Source organism: Pteronotus mesoamericanus, unplaced genomic scaffold, assembly GCF_021234165.1.
Source record: "Pteronotus mesoamericanus isolate MK-2021 breed Mesoamerican mustached bat unplaced genomic scaffold, CSHL_Meso_final contig_221, whole genome shotgun sequence".
Lineage (NCBI taxonomy): Eukaryota > Metazoa > Chordata > Mammalia > Chiroptera > Mormoopidae > Pteronotus > Pteronotus mesoamericanus.
Window position 1 is genome coordinate 10,263,385 of NW_026555092.1, and position 14,789 is coordinate 10,278,173.

The following is a 14,789-nucleotide window of genomic DNA, read 5'->3' on the forward strand; positions in this document are numbered from 1 at the left end:
CGTTCCTAGGGGAGGAAAAAATGAGGCTTCTATGGGGGCCAAGCTGGAGCTGAGTCTAGGGAGATGAAAAGGCCCCCAGAGGTTGGATAAAGAAGGGAAAGGAAGTCGTTGTGAAGGGAGAAGCAGAGGCAAAGTCACAAGGGCGTGAAATAGTCTCTGAAGCTGTTAGTGCGTCAGTCTGGCTGGAGCTCAGGGATTAGGATGGTGTTAGAATGTGGTGGGGGGACCGAAAGGGGAGGTAGGCAGGGGCCAGGCAGCTTCGAATGAAACCCAAAAGCTCCAACTTCAGTTTATAGGGAAGAAGGAGCCACTTAGGATTTTAAAATAGAGTATCTACTTGTTGTTTCTTGTTTTTAAAGTAATTATAATTTATACACCATGAAATGATCACCTCTTAAGTATACTACTCTTCCAGTTTGTTTACTTATGGAATTTATTGAATTTATTGGAGTGACATTAGTTAATACTTTACCAATTTTGACACATGCACGTCAAGCCCCAGAATACTGCCACTATCCCAAGCTCCCAGGTGCCCCTTCCCAGTCAACCTTCCCCACCCCCAGCAACCACCGCTGAACAGATTTTTTAAAATCACCATTCATTAGTTTTGCCAATCCCAAAACTTTATATAAGTGGAATCACCAATTATTTACTTTTTTGTGTGTCTGTCTTCTTCAACTCAGACTGATATTTTTGAGATTCATCCACACTGCATGTATCAGTAGTTTATTCCTGATTGCTGAGAAGTATTATTATACATTGAAATGGAAAATAGGGTGGTTACCATCGCATTTTTTTTTTTTTTGCGTGACAAGCTCACTCAGCCAGCTAGCTAAAGAAGAGATGGGCATGAAAGGCAGATTGGGGAGGAGCAACCAGCGAGGAGACTGTGGTAGTCATTTAGAAGGGAAGTAATAGGGCTTCACCCAAGATAGTACCTGGGAGGATGGACAAGAGGGGAAGATATGAGGAGTGTTAAGGCCGCAGAGGCTCCACGCCTTGGTCACTCACAGAAGAAGCAGTGAAGGTGGATGATGGTGTCTATCCCCGATGTTCAGAATAGAGCTCGTCTGGGGAGAGTGCTGACGTGCTGCAGCTGAGGCTACAGAGACATCCAGCAGTTGGAGAGAGGGGCCTCCAGCCCAGTAGGAAGTCTGGGTGGTGGCAGTTTGTCAGAGAAAAGCCATGGGAGTGGGTGAGCTTTGCCCAGGAAGGAGGTGTGGATGAGAACAGAAGAGACCTGAGTTATTGTCCGGCCAAGGAAGAGGGGCAGGACATGGAAGCAGCGTAGTCACAGAAGTTGGAGAATGGGGGCGGGGGTGTGTGTGCGGAGCTTCATAAAACCCAAGGGGAAGAAGCAGAGTAGGGATGGGGGGAGTGATCAAAAGGAGGAGGATAAAACATGGAAAGTTCTATTTTGTTTAGCAATCAGGAGTTCACCGGTGTCTTTTATCAGAAGAGTTGACAGGTATACTTATACTGTGGAGGCAGAGACCAGCTTTCAATGGTTTTGGAGTGAACAGAAGGGGATGAAGGAAAGCAAAGCAGAGACAATTGCTATGAAGAGCTTGCCTCTAAAAGGAATAAAGGAGAATGCTGGCTGGGTAGCTCAGTTGATTAGAGCATTGTCCCGATACGCCAAGGTTGCAGGCTCATCCCCAGTCAGGGCACATACAAGAAGCAACCAATGAATGTATAAGTAAGTGGAACAATAAATCGATGTTTCTCTCCCTCTCTCTAAAAATCAATAAATAAAAAAAAACTAAAGGAATAAAGGAGACAGCGGGGGAGCACTTAAGAAAAACTGGAGCCTGTTCATAGGCTGGGGAAGGAGCCAAGTGAGAGAAGAGGAGGAAAATGCAGGAAGGCAGAAGAATCCAGCAAGGCCCTATTTCCTGAGTCTCAACAGCTGTGAGGTTAAAAAAGAAGGAATAATAATAGCTACTTCGTAAATTATGATAAGAATAAATAAGAATATATGTGAAACCACGGAGCACCATACTAGGTACATAGTAGACATTCCATAAATGTTAGCATCTCTCCTGTCTGGGGCTCCTACACCTCCCATGGACGGAGAACTCCGTACCCGGCAGACCCGTGTGTACTCACCTCCAGACCCACCTCTGAAACCCTTAGCTGCTCTGACCCCTTGGTCTCCCACCCGGGGGAAAGGTACATACATGTTAAATACCAGGGCGATGACGTAGTCTGGTGAGACGGTCACTTTCCAGTCACACTCCTTGCCTGGGGGGTAGGGCTCTGGGTAGTTTGGAGACAAGATGACTCCTGATGGTCCCGTCAGGTCTCCCCCGCAGGGAGCTTAGGAGAGAAGGAGACAAGGGTAAGACCATCCCCTTCACTGGACATAGCTTAATGGGTATTCATAGGCACAGCAGAGGAAGGGTTGAGTCCGACATGCCTAAGTCACCACTGGGCTCTGGAAGCCAAGGAGGTGGAGTGTCGTGGGTAGGCAGTTTTACCTTGAAGTGATGGAAATGCTTTGGCACCGTAGGTAGTGGTTGCACAACACTGGGAATGTACTGAATGCCATCAAATCATTCATTTTGAAATGGCTAATTTTATGTTATGTGAATTTCACCTCAAAGAATTATTCAAAAACAAAATCCCTGGCTCTGCCAGTTCCTGGCTGTGTGACCTTCCTTAGAGAATTGACCTAACCCCTCCAGACCTCAGTGTCCTTCTACCGCACAAAGAGACAGTATCTCCTTCATGGCGTGGCTGCACCCCTATGTGGAGATGTCTGTTAAAGCATTTGGCATACAGTAGGCAGTCGCTACCCGGAGACATCATGCGTCTTTTGGACACATGAAATACCTGGTCTCCTCCCACTGCCTCACATCCAGTTTCCAGGGGAGCACTGTGGGTGTTTACCAAGAGCTCTGGTGCAGTCGAGGGCAGGAGGACTGGCAGGCATTGTCGTGTTCACCGGCCAAGCGTGCCAGCCTCCTGCCCATGCTCTTGGCACCTGCTTGGGGGCTGCAGGTACCTTTCAATTTTCCTGAAGACTGTGTCCAAAAGCACGGACGCCTCAGTTGTGTAGAGATATTACAAATACCCAATTATTCCCTGGTGGTCTCCCTCCCCTGAGATGACAGGCCTTCCCAGATGGTGGGGAGAGGGAAGGTGGCCAGTGATATGGCAGGCTGCTCACCCAGCGTCCTGCAGAGGCCCCAGACCCGGAATCAGGTTCTGTACCAATTGGCTGAGTTATTGCACCGTAGGGTGAAGGTTTGATAAAATGCAGGAAACGACGGCCAAGACTATAAATACAGCCTGGTTTGAAAAGCACAGTGCACCATCGGCAACTGGCAGTGAGGCGGCAAACAGTGAGCCCGCAGGAGCACAGAGAGCCGTTCGAGAAGCCAGACCATCTGAAGCTGGACATGGAGGTGGGAGCCAAGAGTGCATCCTAGAAGGCTGGACCACACAGCAGCCGCTTGCCTGTCACAGCGCTGAGCTTTATTGCCTCACAGTGCAGCTTTTCCTCAGAGCAATGCTTAAAGGCTGGATCAACCCCCAACAGGGGTTCTTTAAAAAATGGTAGGTCTTCAAGCCAGGCCATAAAAGTCCTAACTTGGTTGAACATAAAACCTGAGTGGTCATAAGTAGTGTTTTGTTTTTTTTTTTCCTGTGGAAAATATAACTCAAATACCGACTTGAGTACCAGAAACACTCAAGTGGGCTCCTGTTAAATGTCAGACAGGAGCTGTAGCATTTTAGGTACCTTATCTCATTTAGGTCTCCTAGCAACTTGGTGAGCTATGGATTATCCTTCCTGATTTGGGAACGAGGAACTGAGGCTCAGAGAGGTTCAGTCACCTGCCCTGAATCACTCTGAGACCCAAACCCGCACGTGTCTGGCTCCGAAGCCTGTCATTTCCCCTTTCTTCTCCACCCCCTTGGAACCGGTGATGGCAGCGGGAGTAGAGAGGAGTGTCCCTCCCCACAGGCCAGCAGGGGACAGCCCTGGGGACAAGAGCTTCTGTGGGTGAGGATGGTTCCTTGAGTCAGGTCTGCCTTGTACCTCACTCTCTTCTCCTCCACTGGGCCTTCTCTAGTGAAGATTGTGGGTGAGTGGGACGATCAGTGGCCTGCGTGACCAGGGTGACACTGCCCCGCCCACAGAGAGTGGCCCTACCAGAAACACAGTGGGACGCAGCCAGGGAGAGGAGGAAATTCTTGTCATGTCAGCTGCCCTGCTCAGTAGGGGATCTTCTCAGGGGGCACAGTGATGCCTCCGTTCGGGCAAGGGCTACCGGCCGGGCCTCCCCTCACAGCTCCGGGGTGCCTTCCCTTAAGTTTGCCACAGATGGGCTGAGTCTGGGTGTTTCTGAAACTGCCCTTTTTTTCCTGCCAACCCCGACCCTTGCCTGATCACTCCAAGATGGCTGAGAAGTGAGCAGGCTGTATGTGCTGAAGAGTGAGAGTTGGGAAGACCACCATTGATTTTGAAGGTACGCAGTCCTGGGTTCAAATTTTGACTGCGCCACTTACTAGCTGGGAGTTTGGGCAAGTTACCCCATCTCCCTGAGCCTCCACTTCCTCACCTATAAAACAAACAAAAAAGAAGGATGATAGCAATGGCTTCTAATGTATGTAGTATTTACTATGAACCAGGACAGAAATCTATGAGCTTTATAGTACTATCTCATTTAACCCCACGATGTGGGTACTTTTATCTCCCATCGTATACAGGGGAGGAAAACCAGGCACAGGGAGGTGAAGTAACTTGCCTAAGGCCATACAGCTCATTGTGGTAAAGCTGGACCAGAACCCAGGTAGATGGAATCCAGAACCTGAGCTCTGAACTTAACACATGGTGATTCTGTTTGTGATCATGTAGCTGCAATGCCCAGCCCAGTGCCTATGATGGGGGTGACTCTCAATAAACACTTGTTTTCGTCCTTTGCTTCCTCCCTGTAACGAAGGGATGCCAAGGCCAGCCAGGCCAGTGCTGGCAGACGGCCAAGGAAGCTGGGAATGACGGGCTCGTCACTGGGATTGCCAGGCTAGTTGAGAGAGGAGGCAAAGATACTCACTTCGTTTTCTGAGAAACACGCCCCCAGCCTCGGGTGCAGAAGAATGGGTCCCCAAAGCTGAATTACACCCTTCGCCCTGCTCGTTGCCCATCCACTGCTCACCAGCTGGGGCAGCCTCCCTCTCCACCTGGGACGGCCTTGCCTCAGGACCTGCCTTCTGCAAGGGAAGCCTATGGAATCGCTGCCGTACAGGGAGCCAAATTCAGAAGGGGTCTCAGGGCGCAGCTGACTCCCTCCAGGGCCTTTCCAGAACTCCCTTGACCGGATGGAGTTCTGGGTCAGGGAAGGGGAGTAAGTTCAAAAGCTCAAAAGAGGGAAACTGGGGGAAAAGGAAGGACAGAGAAAAGGAGGAGGGAAGGAGAGAAATGAGTATTTCTTGAGATTGGGGTTAGCTGTGTGCTCACCTCCCAATGCTATGAGAAAGTATATTTACTTTCACTTTACAGATGAGGAAACTGAGGCTCAGAGGGTTGAAGCAATTTTCCCATGGCCACAGAACTAGTAAATGACAGAGCCAGGAACTAAACCTGGATCTGCCTCCTTCACTATCCCCAGCCTCTGCACTGTATCACACCATGTAAGCGAGAACTGAGCTGAGAACCCAGATCTCACTTTCCTGTCCACCGTCCAGGCACCATGTCCCTGTCACACCCCACCGGGGGCTCCGAATCACCACCGAGGGCCAGGATTTGGGGCCCATCTTCAACAGCAGGCCTCAGCGCATGTCCAGCAGAGGTCAGTGCTCGGAGGCCGGGATTGAGCCTGTGTGCAAAGAGGGTGCGGGGCATGGCCAGGTGTGCCCTGCAGGGGCCTATGTCTCGGGAAGTCCCCCCGCCCCCGTACCCCAACCTCTGGCATGGGGGTCCATGTGGGAGGGAGGAAAAGGAAAGGCTCTGTATTCAGAGTGATCTGTGTTTCAAGGTTGGCCCTATCCAATCCTAGCCCTATGATTTGGGGCAAGATATCCCATTGTGGCCATGTGTAAGTTTCCTCAACTGTAAAATGAAGGAATGGTGCTTATTAGAGAGCTGTAGGGACAGTTAGATAAGGCTGTGTAAATAAATGTCCAGTGTGGGGCCGACCCATAGTAAGGACTCAATGACTATTGGCTCCCTTCTAACACCCATTGCTGACATGGGAAATACATTCAGTATCTGGCCTGAGAAAAAGAACCAAGTGGAAGTTGGAATGTTCGTTTCTATCTGTCTTTCCTTCCTGTGCTCCTTGCTCTTCAGTTTCTCTCTTCCTCCCAGTCTTAGTTGCTAGTGAGCAGAATTATTCTGGCCCAACCCCTGCAAGCTACATGACCTTGAACATGTCTGAGTCTCCGGTTCTTCATTTGTCAAATGGGGAGATTTTAAGACTAAGGGTAGACCTATAGAACCCAGGTGACCCATAGTTTCCTTGGGAAGAGGAAGAGCAGGGTTCTTTCCTTTATATGCTGAGCCTGTGGGTGTCCTTCTAGTGCTTCAGGTAACAGAATGGTCATTGTGGAGCCTGCTGACTCCACTATGCAACATGATCCACTGTGCCCTTCCAACCTATACCTCCTGAGCCAGGAGAAAAGGAACAGACATGCCTGTCTTAGAAACCTTTGGGACCATTCTGGAGAGAGAAGAATTTGTAGCATGTAGAGCGTGACTCTGTGAATGCATGTGTGTTCATGTGCACATGTGCACATATGCATGCAAAGCAAACTTTGGGTTTTCTGCAGCTTTTAGCTGTTCTGAGTCTCCTGGCCAGGCTCAAGATGCACCTGCCACTTATGTGGAAAGAAAGGGGCAGGTCTGGAGCACCCGAATGCTGGGACCAGAGGGCAGGGTTCCCGTGGCAGCTGCTGCGTACCGATGCACGTTGGCGGGCTGGGCTGCCAGAAGAACCTGTTCTCAATCTTCACACAGCTGATCTCTGCGCTCCCCTGCAGCGTGTAGCCAGGGTCACACTGGAACACCGTGGAGTCGCCGGCTTCCCAGCTGTCGCCGCTCCGGCTCCCATTCTGCGGGACCCCGGGGTCGTTGCAGGACGTTGCTGTGGACACTGGGACAAGAACACAGAAAAGTGGGGTTGCCTCGCTGTCGGCCAGACAGGGAGGCTCCCAGTGCGTCACCCTCACTGACATCACCACGGCCATCCGCTGTGCCATTGCGGTGATCCCCGTCGCCTCCCAACAGCATGATCCGCTGTGGCAACAGTGCCACCATCTCCGTTCTCAGCCCATTTCTGTCACTCTCTCCGCCACTGCTGCAACCACCACCCATTCTCCCAGCATCTTTACCATCACCGTCACCCCCACCACGGGAACCTGAATTAAGCAAGATCACACTGCTACGATTGTAGAACTGAGTTCAGTTTGATTTAATGATAGAAGACTGTTACATAGATAAGCTTTGCAATTTTGTCTAATGTCAGTAACGTGATCAGTATAAGGGAGTGACAGGATAATTAAATCTACACTCCAGATTCAATCAGAAGGGGCTGCAGAGGAGTTTGGGGGTCGGCTGCCTGTGCGCTGAGTAGTGGCTGTGAAGTTGCCTGGAATTACAGAGTTGGGTGAAAGCCATATTCTGTCTCGCATGACAAACAACCAAAGGCTTTTCAGACTGGAACCACCAAAGAAAAATCTGATGTTTGTAATGAAGTAGAGTTCACAACAAGCATAAGTAACTGAGAAGTATTAAAAATTCAAAAAACTCAGAAATTTGGGAGCTGTGTGCAGTTGAATACCGAAGCTAGTGTAATACACAGCAGGTGTTTTAAAAGTGGATACCAAATGAATGATGGAAAGAAGGAATAAACGAATGAACGAGTGAGTGAGGGAATGGATGAGGCGTGAGAAAATGCACGGAAGGAAATGGCGGGAGAGAAAGCCCAGAGAGAGGGTTCTGAGGCGGCTGCAACAACCCCGCCACCTCCCCAGGTCCCACTTCGGTCACCGTTCACAGACTGGTTGGCAGGCCCCTGGGACAGGGGTTTGGGAGGCCACGGGATCAATAATATACATATGCTTGGAGGGTCAGTTTTTCTTTAAAATTTTGGGAAAAATAACTTTTATACTAAAACGAGCAAAATTATGATGGAGTAGAGTGTAAAATTCATATTAGCTTTTCAGTAAAAACATGAAGTCTCAAGGAGACTTTATACTTCCTACACTCTCTGGATCTTCTGAAAGTGGGCGTTCACTCTCTTTTGCTACTGGGATTCCAGTGGAAAAGTTCAAGAAGCACCAGCCTAGGGCGACTGTACACCCTCCTATCACAATTATTAAGCCGCAGGATGGTGTGGGATGAGCCTGGAGTCATAGTATCAAATACCTTATACCCAACAATACCTAAGACAGCAACAAACTGGGCCCACAGCCCGATCTGGCTCTATGCCTATTCTTGTAAGTGCAGTTTTACTGGGACACAGGCACGACCATTTGCTTACCTCTTGTCTATGGCTGCTTTCGTGCAATAATGGCAGAGCTGAGCCGTTCTGTTATATGGGCCAAAAAGTCTGAAATATTTACTATCTGTTTTTTTTTTCCAAAGGAAAAGTTTGCTGACTACTGGGAGGCGGTACCCTATCTTAAGTCCTCCTTTCTTGGGATCACATTTTAAAACCCATCCTTTGCTTTTATTCAATTTTCATCATGAACACCATTGATGATCTGCCATCGCTGTTGTAAAATCTCCCAACACGGCAGGCTCCGTCCCCTCCCCTACTCGCCCAGGGCCCTTGCGCCCGCTGGCCTTCGCTGCCTGGAATGCCTCTGCCGCATTCCTTCTTATGCCAGCTCCGTCATGTCATCCAGTTATCAGCTCCCACGTCACCTCCGCAGACAGGCCTCGTGGCCCACCCTTCTCTGGGCTCATCCTTTAACCTCTTTCCATCAATTTTACTACCTCATCCCGTTTTGTTCATTTTATAGCACAGTTTGTAGCCATCTCACTAATTTATTTGTTTGTCCCTTTATTGTACATCACTCATACATCTCTATGGAAACAGAGACCTTGGCTCTTTTGCTTCCAACTGTATCCTCAGGGCCTAGAATGGTACCCAGCACAAAGTAGTCTTCAGTAAAAACAGACTTAGCTTTCATCTCAAGCTTTCCAGGGCACTGTACACATGCAAATGATTCCTTGGGGGGGGGGGGAACCCCTCACTGTTCTGACCATACTCAGGAAGATTATTTATATGGGAAGCGACAGAGTGCAATGATTAAGAGCCTGGATTTGGGAATCAGACACAGGGGTATTGATCCAGGCTAGATGACCTTGCATAAGAAACTCATCTGGGCCTCAGAGCCCATATCTACAACTTGGATTAATAATGGTGCTCAAACCTTAAGGTTCCTGCAAACATTGTGAGAGGGAATGCGGTAGAGGGCTTAGCGCGGTGTCTGCTCAATAGATGGCAGTGATTATGCTCCCCTCGCCGTCACTGCTTCCCCTCACTTTTTTTTTTGTTCCCGCTCTCTCTTTTTAATGCTCTTGAATTTGAGCTGCTTGGCACAGCCCCCAGGGAAAGGCTGGATCACATGGTCCAGACAGGATGTTAGATGTTACACAGTCATGTTTACTTAATAAAGCCAAGCCGGCACTAGTCGTCCCTGGCATTTCTGTAAATCCCCTGTCAAACACACACTATAAAGTTAACACAGGGTGAGCCATCCTCTCTTCCCCAGGGTAGTCCTGGTATTTGCTAACCAATGACAGCAACAGGGAAGGTGACCTTTCCTGAACCTCGGGTACACTCAGGACACTGGCCCAGGTTGTCATCGCCTTCCTAGAGTCCAGGCTCGGTAGCGTTGCCCAGGGTGGCTTGCCCTACCCAGGAAATCCCTGTGTGTGAGAAAACGATCCATTTATTCATTTACGTCTTCACAGGCCAACTGTTCAGTAAGCAGCGACTGGGCACCCCCTCTGCGCACCCTGTGGAGGAGTCTCATTGGCAGGATGTGGCCCCGGACCCCCAGGGCTTTCTGTGGGATGGAAAGTAGGCGGGCAGGTCCAAGACACAGCAGAGTGTCTGGGATTGACAATGTGTTGAAGAAAAACACGTGAAGTGCTGAAGGCACCATAGTCTACAGCGATTTACTCAGAATGGGGAGATTAGGAAGATGTGGCCTCTGAGATGAACCTGGAGGCAGGAATAGCACCTCCACGAGCTGGGCAATGTATGAGCACGCAGCCGACGCGGCTGGGTGAAGGCGCGGCTCCGCGGAGCGCCCAGGGCTTCTGTCCCGTGTGGTAATGCTGAGGACAGAGTGGAGGTCAGATAATGCAGGTCCATGGGGGAATTTGTCAGTATAATTGTGGGCTTTTTTTTTTTTAAGCCATACTCCTTGGCTTGGGAAGAGTCAGAGAAAATACACGTCTCGTTTAATTATTCATAACACTCCTTTCCCAGAGAGCGCACTGAGTCGTCTCTTTAACATTCCACCCTCCTTGCTGCTGAGATCTTTTTATTGCTTTTTCCAGCAATTTCCAAAGTTTGTTTCATAAACTTTTGGAAAGGCTTGTCACTTGAGATGGCTTAGAAAAAAGCCATCCATGGCCAAACATGTTGGGGAATTGCAACCAAACAGCACCTCCTGAATTTATCCGCATTAGCAGACGGCAAGTTCGGGGAGGTCCCAAACTGCAGATAACCTTCTCAGGTCTGCCTCCACCGAAGCGCCTTCCCAATAGGACTTGATCCTGCAAACTTCTTTTTCCCGCAATACCAATTAACAGTGCCTGGAACTCCAGGGAACAGATGTTGGGAATGGCTTATCTAAAGTGACTCCCTCATTGTCCCATGCTGGGACCCTAATCTTAGACAAGTTCAGTGTTACTCCGTGGTCCTCAGGGACTCTCTCCATGAGTGAATGGGTGCCATGATTTCAAGGAAGAAGACTCCCAATGAACCCTGCAAGGAGCTATTCCTCACTAGGCTGGAAGCCTGCATTAGTGTTAAGTGGGCAAATTAATGAGTACAAAGGAACTTGATGCTGGAGACTCTCATCTGCCCCACACACAGCTAAATGCTCATCTCTATGGAGAAGATGGATCATAAAAGAGCTAGAAGTAGGGTCTGTAACCCCATTACAGCTCCACGGGTACTAAAGATATACCCAAGCACCCTTTGCTGATACACCAACCAAGGGAGAACGTGGAGGCAAAGCCACCGCACAGGTGCCAAAAAGACTTGCTCCGGAATCACCATGGCAACCCCCCCCCCCCCCCCCCCCCCCGCACACAGACAGACAGTGGAGTAAGGAGATGGTAATGAAGACAGCTGCTGTATAATAAACATAAGCACCAACTGAGGTAGAGTCACTTGTGCAGGGAGATGAGTGATGAGAGAGGCACTTCAGAGGAGATGAGATGATGCATCACAGGGAGAGGCAGGGCCAATCATATAAATTATCTAATATTGGGACTTGATGTGTGAGCATCGCCCATTTTTGGTAGCTCTTTGTCATGCTCCTCCATAATTGGCTACAGCAGTACATAATTAATTGAAAGTAGATTATTCACATTTGCCTTCCAGACCTTTACTAAACTAAGAACCAGAACGTGCACCACATCAGATCAGCTCTTCCGAAACCACACCCCAAGCCACCGTAGCCTCGGCCTCCTCTGCGTCCCTCCACGCTCCTGTGTCTTGGCCACAGTGGACAAGCCTCCACCTCTGAGCCTGCCACCCTGCCTCTACCCTGGTTCATGTACTCGTCACACCTAGGGTGCCTTTTCTCTCCTTTTCATCTAATGCGGCTTCACAAATGCTCCCAAGTCCAGCTCAGTGGCAAGACCAACTCCGCGTCACAGCTGGATACTCCCTGCTTGAAACACTGTCTTTTTCCCTGTAACTGCTACTCGTCTTCATGTCTGAGTTTGGGCATTATCTTTCCTGGAACACCTTCCTGGAAGCCCCAAGGTGAGCATCATAGCTTATAGCTTTTCTCCTCCAGATACTTAGCAATTTGCATGGCAGCGTTTGTTAACTTGCCTGGCTCCCCGACTCCTCACACTGAGTAAGTTCCGCATGGATATTTGACCAAGTGCTAACCTTGTACCAGGTACGTAGCAGATGCTCGATAGATATTGTTACATGAGTGGAGAGATGAGGGGGAAGGAGGGGCTTGAGGGAGGAGGGAGGGAGGCAGACGTCGGCCGCCGGACGGATGGAGAGGGGCTGGCGCAAGGCAGGCACAGACCTGAGAACTGAATGGCAAAGCCCTGCTTGCTGGTGAAGAAGTCAGTGCTGAACTGCAGGACGACTGAGTTGAAGGTGCTGTGCAGGTCCCTGGGCAGGGCCGGGCCGCTGAGCTCCTTCAGCAGGACCCCGCTCTCCACGGGCCCGTCCCAGATGCGCAGCACGTCGTGGACCTCCTCTGTGTCGAACACCAGGAAGTGGAGCCTGCACGGAGAGAGGGGGCAGCGGTCAGAGGGGGCTCAGCTGCTCTGTCCAGGGCTTCCGGGGAGGGGAGGTCATTAACGGAAGACTTGCAGGAAAAAAGAGAAGGCAGTGTCCGGCAGCATCCTCGTAAGTCCCCTGGAGCTTGGCACCTCCCCACCCCGCCCCCACTGGAGTCACTCGCGATGGGGACAAGAGGGAGGGGTGTAGATTTGGTGCATCTCGCTTGTTATTATGAGCTTTATGTTGCCATTGTCACACTCTGCCTGTCTTCTCAGTTCTACACGACAGTTCCCAGATCCCACTCCTGAGTCCCTACCCACATCACTCTAGATTGTGAGGGGCATGCTGACAAGGTAAAGTCTAGGGTGGATTAAAGGATACAGATAAAAAACAAAAAAATCAAAATTCCAGCAAGTTGTTTTGTGGATATTGACAAACTGATTCCGAAGTTTAAATGGAAAGGCAAAAGACCTGGAAATGCCAACACAATACTGAAAAGAGAAAAGGTCGGAGGGCTGACACTTAGTGATGTGAGGACTTACTACAAAGCTACAGTAATCAAGGCGGTGTGGAACCGGTGAAATAACAGACACACAGATCGTTGGGGCAGCATAGAGAGCACAGAAATAGACGCACATAAATACAGTCAATCGATCTTTGACAAAGGAGCAGAGGCAACACAATGGAGCCAAAATAATTTCTTCAACAAACGGTGCTGGAACAACACGCAAAGAATTGAATCTAGATACAGACCTTACACCCTATATTAACTAAAATGGATCACAGACCTAAATGTAAACCTATAACTAAAATTTCCAAATGATAACATAGGGGAAAACCTAGATGATCTTGGGTACGGTGTGACTTAGTAGATACGACACCAAAAACATGATCTATGAAAAAGCAACTGATAAGCTAGAAGGCATTAAAATTAAGGATTTCGGCTCTGCGAAGATAATGTCAAAGGAATAAGGAGGCGAGCCACAGACTGGGAGAAAATATCTGCAAAAGACACATCTGATAAGGGACTGCTATCCAAAGTATACAAAGAACTCTTAAAGCTCAATGATAAGAAAACAAACAACCCAATTAAAAAACTGGAACAAGAGCCTTACCAGACATGTCACCAAAGACAATATGCAAATTGCAAATAAGCTTATAAAAAGATGCTCCACATGATATGTTACCAGGGAAATGTCAATTAAAACAGGAACAAGATACCATGACACATCTATTAGAAAAGCCTAAATCAGAAACACGGACACCAAATGCTGATGAGGACTCTCACTCTGCCTGGTGGGAATGCGAAACCATACAGCCACTTTGAAAGATGGTTTGGCGGTTTGATACAAACTAAACATGCTTGTAACATACAACTTAGCCATCACACTCCTTGGCATTGGCCAAATGAATTAAAAACTATGTTCACACAAAAACTTGCACTTGGATATTTAGAATGTTTTATTCATACTAGCGAAACTTGGAAACAACCAAGATATCCTCTAGTAAGTAAATGAATGCACTGTGGTACATCCAAAAAATGGAATATTATTCAGCCCTAAAAAGAAATGAGCTATCAAGCCATGAAAAGACATTGAGGAAACTTAGGTGCATATTGCCAAAGGCTCAATACTGTGCGATTCCAACTACATGACATTATGAAAAAGGCAAAACTATGGAGACAATAAAAAGATCAGCGGTTGCCAGGGAGTGGATGAGGGGGAGGGATGAGTAGGTGGAACACAAAGGATTTTTAGGGAGGTGGAAATACTCTTAGGATACTAAAATGGTAATACATTATAGTATCATAAGAGTATATGTTATACAAATCACAAATACATACGATGTTCATATCACAAATACATTATATCACAAAATACATAGCATCATAAATATATAGTATGTTGTATATCTGTCCAAACTATAGAATCTACAACATCAAGACTGAACCATAATGTAAACTATGGATTTTGGGTGATAATGATGTGTCAATGCAGGTTCATCGACTGTACTAAATGTCCCACCCCCGTGGGGGATGTTGATAATGGGGGAGGCTGTGCATGTGTGAGGGCAGGGGTATCCTGGGAAATCTCTGTGCCTTCCTCTCAATTTAGCTGTGAGCCTATATCTGCTCTAAAAAAGTCTGGCCCAGCTGCGGTGGGGGCACAGGTGAGGCTACTCCTTGGCTCCCCCAGAGCGCAACTCAGGACATTCGCTGTGTACCAGCTTGCTGCAGCGAATCCCTAACAACCTGAGGAGGCTGGGCGGGGCTCTCCGGGTGCAGGATGCTTGCTGGCCAGGGAGTGCAGTGGGAATTAGAAATCCTCCAGGACAAAATGGTTC

General features: G+C 48.7%; 1 protein-coding gene across 1 annotated transcript in view; it reads right to left on the reverse strand.

Annotated features, from left to right (window-relative positions):
- CSMD2 (CUB and Sushi multiple domains 2) overlaps positions 1–14,789 on the reverse strand; it is a 547,845-nt gene that overhangs the window by 109,810 nt on the left and 423,246 nt on the right. Inside the window, exons 26-28 of the mRNA XM_054571941.1 lie at positions 12,244–12,446; positions 6,906–7,097; positions 2,181–2,319 (exon numbers count right to left, since the gene is read on the reverse strand). Of these exons, the coding sequence (XP_054427916.1) occupies positions 2,181–2,319; positions 6,906–7,097; positions 12,244–12,446 (534 nt within the window). The remainder of the gene's footprint in view (positions 1–2,180; positions 2,320–6,905; positions 7,098–12,243; positions 12,447–14,789) is intronic.